The sequence below is a fragment of the Nansenia antarctica genome (genome assembly GCF_963989245.1).
Source record: "Nansenia antarctica genome assembly, chromosome: 1".
Taxonomy (NCBI): Eukaryota; Metazoa; Chordata; class Actinopteri; order Argentiniformes; family Microstomatidae; genus Nansenia; species Nansenia antarctica.
In genome coordinates, this window is record NC_137674.1 from 108,380,451 (window position 1) to 108,387,950 (window position 7,500).

General features: G+C 47.4%; 1 protein-coding gene across 1 annotated transcript in view; it reads right to left on the minus strand.

Annotated features, from left to right (window-relative positions):
• The window catches only part of camsap2a (calmodulin regulated spectrin-associated protein family, member 2a), a gene marked incomplete at both ends in the record, with an annotated part of 60,586 nt that overhangs the window by 2,462 nt on the left and 50,624 nt on the right, over positions 1-7,500 (minus strand). The window contains 6 exons of the mRNA XM_080529636.1: positions 1,165-1,233; positions 1,898-1,970; positions 3,183-3,391; positions 3,737-3,873; positions 6,323-6,534; positions 6,706-7,500. The exon at positions 6,706-7,500 is cut by the window's right edge and continues 412 nt beyond it. Of these exons, the coding sequence (XP_080385762.1) occupies positions 1,165-1,233; positions 1,898-1,970; positions 3,183-3,391; positions 3,737-3,873; positions 6,323-6,534; positions 6,706-7,500 (1,495 nt within the window). The remainder of the gene's footprint in view (positions 1-1,164; positions 1,234-1,897; positions 1,971-3,182; positions 3,392-3,736; positions 3,874-6,322; positions 6,535-6,705) is intronic.

The window sequence follows — 7,500 nt, forward strand, 5'->3', positions numbered from 1 at the left end:
CAGAGAGTCAGCTCTCATAAACAAGAACAAAAAGCAATAAAATGGGGGAATCTTACTTAGAATAAGCAAAATGATCTGCCAACAGATCATTTTTTTCTTAAAACAAGAAAAATATATCTTAAAACTAGTGCAGTCAGACAAAAAACGTTCAAATATGGCCTTCATTTAAGTATATTCCATCCTACTTAGATTTACTTTTTGCAGTGTGAAGCTTCTGCCATAGAAATAGAGCTCCTTCTAACTCTACGGCTTCCAACAGACAGGTGTGTGCTAGGCTAGGCTAGGCTAGGTGATAATGTGGAGGTTATACAGGTATGGGGTTAGGCTAGGTGATAATGTAGAGCTTCTACAGGTGTGGGGCTAGGCTAGGCTAGGCTAGGCTAGGTGATAATGTGACATTGGGAAAACAGAGCAACATGTGTTTGCAGAGTTGTGCATAATGCATTTAAGGCAGGCAGGCGGGCAAATGTATTTGTATAGCACATATTCATACAAATGTGTGTACATACAGTACATTACAGTGCTGTAAGCAGGGAGAGGTGGTGAGGTGTTATGTGGTGTCAGCTCTGAGGTAATGAAGCTTGCTCTAAGGCAGTGTTTCTCAACCCTCTCCTCGGGGCGCCCCAGCCGCTCCACATATTTGATCTGTTCCACCACCAGCACACCTGATTCAACTAATCAAGTACAAACCATAATTGCTTTGTACTTGATTAGTTGACTCAGGTGAGCTGGTGGTGGAACAGATCAAATATGTGGAGCGGCCCGAGGAGAGGGTTGAGAAACACTGCTCTAAGGACCCCACAGCCTTCAGGTGCAACAGGCTCAATCCATAATTAACCCCCCCCACAAGTGCATGGGGGGGGGGGGGGGTCAACATATGAATGGGTGTAGAGTAAGCTAGACATACAGTGCCCTCCACAATTATTGGCAAAGATGAGTAAAAAGAGTTATACAAAATTCCCCTTTTGGTGAATTAGCTTAATGTCTCACTGAAAAAAAGAGAAACATCCTACCTTTAATTGAAGTAAATTTATTCTGAACAAAAAAAAATCTGTCATAATAATTATTTCGAACAAAACCACGTCTAACCCTTTTTACTCATCTTCACCAGGGGTGCCAATGATTGTGGAGGGCCGTGTAGCTGCCTGCTACCCAGGGACTAACCTTCTCCTCCTCTGAGCCCTAGGAGGGCTCGAAAAGAAATACAGGCTGCCAGACACTAAGCTGGCACTCCTGACCGGTCCAAAACATTAGGAGGGGGGGTAGAGGAAGGAGGGAAGAGGGATAGAAGAAGAAATGGACAGATAAAAGACAGAGTAGGAAAGAAGAGTTCAGAAGAAGAATGAATTGTCCCGTACTATTGTCACTTTTTTTTCCTTTTTTCTTATCTTGAATTATGCCTATTGTTGCCTTATTGTCTTGTGCTGCAATGTCAGGAACCGAAGACTAAGAATTTTACTGTCTTACACTGTGACGTAACGTGATGTAATGTGACGTAACAATAAAACTTGAAACTTGAATGTTATAAGGGGTAAGTGGGTAAGCAGTACTCATGTTCAGTAACGAGACTGTCATCAGCAGACGTTTCATACGAGATGGAGGGTGGATTCTGGGTAATCTGGGACGTTGGATAATGTGGGACACCTAAGCTCCACCCCCTTTCTTTAAACCTACAGTAAAAATCCTGTCCACTAGATTCTGTTAGAAGGGGAAATAAACACAGGTATCCCACGTTCCCCAATACCCCAGATTACCCGAATCCACCCACCATGTTCAGATGAATTTCAAGTGTGCTCGTATGTGTGTGTGTGTGTGTGTGTGTGTGTGTGTGTGTGTGTATGTGTGTGTGTGTGTGTGTGTGTGTTTCAGAGACGAACACACAGAGCAGGGGTCTTACCTGGGGGGTCTCTTCTCTGAGGTCACGCTGTCGCTGTCCCCCAGGTTCAGAGACGCCAGAGACAAACTGGACACTGAAAAAAAAACACAAACTGTTGTGAACCAGGATGGAGAACACATGGCACATGCACACACACACACACACACACACACACACACACACACACACACACACACACACACTAACACCCCCCTGTTTACAAGCTAACACCCTCCTGTCTATAGTATATAGTATGTCTATGTAAATAAGCATATATGTTTACATAATAGATACATTCTCAGATTCCTACCGATTACTTATCCCCCTATTTATATCCCCCTATTTATGTCTATTTATCTCTCATGTCTTGTTTTTTTATTATCTTGGGACTGTGTTTTATTATCTTAGGACAGTGTTGATTGTTAGCACCTAGGGATTGCATTTCAATTTCGTTGTACCCGTACAATGACAATAAAGATCGTTCATTCATTCATTACCAATCTAAATCACATCAGTGAAGCAATGCTGCTCCGTGAAACCCTCAGGAGACACATCACTCACACTTCAACATGTTGTCCTCGTGGGAGAACGTCAGATCGATAGACACACATTTCATTAGAGGCTCAAATGGGTCAAATTAGCTTGGCGCACCAGTAAACACCGGGCTTGAATCAATTGGAGAAGCTGCTTTGCTTCCAGAAGGAATGCTCATCCCCACTACCCCCCTGTTTAACAGTTTATCTACTATACTATGCGTCTCGACACAATAAATCAAATCAAATCCGTTTCTGTTTCCATGGTTACCGGCTGTGGCCCTGTTGACATCGACACACGTTGATGTTGTTCTCCTTTGTTCTATGTTTTGTGATGTTATGTAGCCTACATTGTTATATTCTTCTCCTTTGTTACACTGCAAAAAGTACATCTAAATAAGATGAAATATCTTAAATCAAGGCAATAAATGCTTGTTTTTTGTCTGATAGTAGTAGTTTTAGGATGTCTTTCACTTGTTCTAAGAAAGACTTGGCAAGTGAAAATGTCCTGTTCTCTTAGCAGACAACTTAGCTTATTTTAAGTAATATTTCCCCCCATTTTATAGATTATTTTCTTGTTTTTGAAAGCTGACTTGCAGTGTACGGTACATGTTTTTGTGATGTTATGTATATTGTTATGTTATTCTATTTTGTTAGATGTTTTTGTGATGACGATGATTTCTTGTATATGTTTTGTGTGGATCACCAGGAAGTAGAACTATTTTGAGGATCCTAATAAATCGAATCGAATCAAAATCTGTTTCCATGGTTACCTGCGGTGGCGCTGGCGGGGGTCCTGGGGGAGTGGATGGACTTGGGCCGGGCCCGCCGCTGCCGGGTGCCGCCGGGGGGGCGGGGCTTGATGACGGCGTCCATGTCCTGCATCAGCTTCAGCTGCTTCCTCCTCAGGTACTCCTGCTTGATGAACTCCCTCCTCTGCTTCTCATCCTCCTTCCTCACACGCTCCTCCTCTGCTTTCACTCTGGAGGAGAGGAGGAGAGGAGAGGAGAGGAGGAGAGGAGCGGAGGGGAGAGGAGGAGAGAGGAGAGGAGAGGAGAGGAGGGGAGAGGAGGAGAGAGGAGAGGAGAGGAGAGGAGAGGAGAGGAGAGGAGAGGAGAGGAGAGGAGAGGAGAGGAGAGGAGAGGAGAGGAGAGGAGGAGGAGAGGAGAGGAGAGGAGAGAGAGAGAGGAAAGTTAGGGTATACGTCACACTGCATGCAGGCTGCAATTAGGTTCTGGATATGTGTTTGTGTGTGTGTATGTATGTGTGTGTGTGTATGTATGTGTGTGTGTGTGTGTGTGTGTGTGTGTGTGTGTGTGTGACGTACCGCGCCTCCTCCTTCTTCTGCTCCTGCTCCGCCTCCTGCTGCTGCCTCTTCTCCTGCGTCTCCTTCTCCCTCCTCATCCTCTTCTCCAGCAGTGCAGCCCTCTTCATCGCCATGCTGTCCTCTCCCTTCCCGTCACCCTGGGCAACCACAGGACCAATGGGAATCAGTTAACACTAGAACAGCCATAGGTGGGTTCATTTGACCAAGTGAGTAAAAAAAAACGTTATATCTTTGCACTCGATCAAATTTCAGGACCCTCCTTTCATGACTTTTCCTAGATATGTGCGTTCTACCACCCAGTATCCTTACATTTTCTAAATGTATCTAAATGTATCAGGATAAGCTAGTATAAAGATATTTTGCAGTTTTTCTGTGTAGGAGAAGATGCGCCAACTAGTGGTCGTTGTGTGTAAATAGCAGCTTCCGATTGTAAAGACTATGGTCATTTGACCCCCGAGGCGGCTCTTATTATAGTAGGTAAAATAGGCACGGCTGTTCTAGTAAAGTTAACAGTAAACAGAGCTTTGAGTGTGGCAGCCCCCACCCACCCAGCAGACTTCCCAGAAGCCACCATGGTCATAAGCTGTCATGTCTCACTGAGTCTCACAGAGCTGAATAGGCCCAGATGAAGCCCAGCCTATATATTCATGGATTAAAAAAAAGGCACTTTTGATGAAGACTGTCCATTAAACACACTTCCAGTAATCGGCTTCCTCCGACTCCATTCAACTGTCATCAACGCTGATGATTCTCAACCAATGGGGTTTGATCTGAATGTTGAGTGAGTTTCCTGAACGTCTCTCTCTCACGCATTCGACAACCACTATGAGCTTACAATTAATTTAACATCTCCGCGACCCCACTTCTCGACAGCTGGATCTAAATAATTCACAGGACCCAGTTTCTTGACCTAGATGAGAAGGAGAGCACAGAGAGTACAGCAGCGACAGAGCAGGAGAAAGACACTGTCCTCCTCCGGCCTACTTTCATCTTCTTCTGAGTCTTTCATCATCTTCTGATAGGGACTGGGGATGCACCGAATGTATCCGGACGAATAATAGCAAAAAAAAAATCACATTCGGTATTCGGCCGAATGTGTGAAAAGACCAATGGTTTACCGCCGAATAGTAGACGTTTTTTTATGACGTGATTATTTAATTTATGCAATCGTACAAAGAACATTGGCAAAATAAAAGAAAAACTGCCGGTACGCATTCGGTATTCGGCCAAATGTTTCCTTAAATTCGGGTTCGGCTTCGGACAATAATTTTCATTTCGGTGCATCACTAATAGGAACCAGAGAGGCCACTGTAAGGACATTGATTGATTGATTGATTGATTGATTGATTGTGTTGTAATGTATTGATTAATGATAATGCTGTCAAACAAGGTCTGTCTCTAGTCACCAGATGGGAACAATGAACGTTGGCCATCAATGGCCATCATGGACAATCCCCACCATCCACTACATGACACTGAGCAGAAAAGCTCTTTTAGCAACAGACTACCAACCATGCTGCACTAAGGAGCGCTATAGGAGATCTTTACAACCACTAAGGAGCGCTATAGAAGATCTTTATAACCACTAAGGAGCGCTATAGGAGATCTTTACAACCATGCTGCACTAAGGAGCGCTGTAGGAGATCTTTACAACCACGCTGCACTAAGGAGCGCTATAGGAGATCTTTACAACCACTAAGGAGCGCTATAGGAGATCTTTACAACCACTAAGGAGCACTAGAGGAGATCTTTACAACCACTAAGGAGCACTAGAGGAGATCTTTACAACCATGCTGCACTAAGGAGCGCTATAGGAGATCTTTACAACCACTGAGGAGCGCTATAGGAGATCTTTACAACCACTAAGGAGCGCTGTAGGAGATCTTTACAACCATTAAGGAGAGCTGTAGGAGATCTTTATAACCACTAAGGAGCGCTATAGGAGATCTTTACAACCATGCTGCACTAAGGAGCGCTATAGGAGATCTTTACAACCATGCTGCACTAAGGAGCGCTATAGGAGATCTTTACAACCACTAAGGAACGCTATAGGAGATCTTTACAACCACTAAGGAGCGCTATATGAGATCTTTACAACCATGCTGCACTAAGGAGCGCTATAGGAGATCTTTACAACCACTAAGGAACGCTATAGGAGATCTTTACAACCACTAAGGAGCGCTATAGGAGATCTTTACAACCATGCTGCACTAAGGAGCACTATAGGAGATCTTTACAACCACTAAGGAGCGCTATAGGAGATCTTTACAACCACGCTGCACTAAGGAGCGCTGTAGGAGATCTTTACAACCACTAAGGAGCGCTATAGGAGATCTTTACAACCACGCTGCACTAAGGAGCGCTATAGGAGATCTTTACAACCACGCTGCACTAAGGAGCGCTATAGGAGATCTTTACAACCATGCTGCACTAAGGAGCGCTATAGGATATATTTTCTGCCTCCTCCGGATGGCTGGATCAGGGTTTTTAAATGTACAGTAGAGAAACTGTACAGGGGGCGTAGTGAGGGTGGTAAACCGGTAGGTAGGTAGTGGGGATATAATGTGAATATTTATATCTACTGACCTTAAAGAAAAACCCACAGGACATCTTCTGGTCATCGTCGTAAGGCTCCTCCTCTCCCCCCTCCTCCAGCGCCCTCCCCTCCAGGGGCTTGAGGACGTACAGGGGCACCTCGATCAGGCAGGTCCGTGTCTGGGTGAGGAGGGGTCCCAGGGGAGGGGGGGTCTCGGTGGGGGTCACCGTGAAGATCTCGGTCACGGGATGGGCCAGTACTTCTGACACGGACGAGCCCAGCGCGGGTTTGACCACCTCCTCTTTGGACCTTCCTTGTTCCCTTTCTTTCTTCTTCTTCTTCTTCTCCTCCTCCTCCATCTCCATCTCCAACTCTTCATCTTCTCTTTCTTCTCTCTCTCTCTCCTCTTCTTCTTCTCGGTTCTTCTTAGCGCTTTGTCCCTTCGACCCGGTAACGTCCTGGTGGGTCGTCCCTCCTCCTCCTCCTGTCTTCCTCTCTCTGTCGTCGTCGTCGGGGGATAGGGGGGGCTCCTCGTCGGGGGGGGGAGGTTGCTTGGCGGCGCTCCTCTTCTCCCCCATGTAGACGAACCCGGACAGGGGGGGGGGCTGACAGGGGGAGAACCTCCGTAGCCGGGGGAGGCTGTCCACCGACTGGGGCGCGGTCAGGACCCGGTTGTAAGGGGCTAGCTTGAGCTCGTTGGGGCGTTGCGTGTTGGTGGTGCGGGAGTGGAAGGAGGCCGACCTCCTCTTCACGCTGGCGGTGGGGGAGCGGTGGGCGGAGCGAGGGGAGTCCGCGGGGGAGGGGGACCCTGAGGAGCGGCCCGCGGCCGCGGCGGTGGTGGCGGCGTAACCGGGGGGGTAGCGGGGGTAGCTGTGGTTCTGAGGTGAATGTTGTTGGGCGTGGGGGGTCGTAGAAGTAGGGGGGATGACCCAGGACTGTTGTTGTTGTTGTTGTTGTTGTTGTTGTTCCCTCATGGCCATGATGACGTCCTGTTGCCTGGCCATGCGCTGCATCTCCGTCTGCAGGAAGGTCAGGGAGTGGTTGAGCTTGTCGATGGAGCGCGTGTACTCCGCCAGGTCCACCTCCGACCCCCCCGACCCCCCGCTGGGAGTCGGGCTCACACCCCCTCCCCCGTCCTTCCCTCCCTCCGCGGGGGACTTCAGCCAGCGGGGGGAGGCACCACTACCGCTACTACTACCTCCACCCTCTCCCCCCCCGCCTTGCTCCG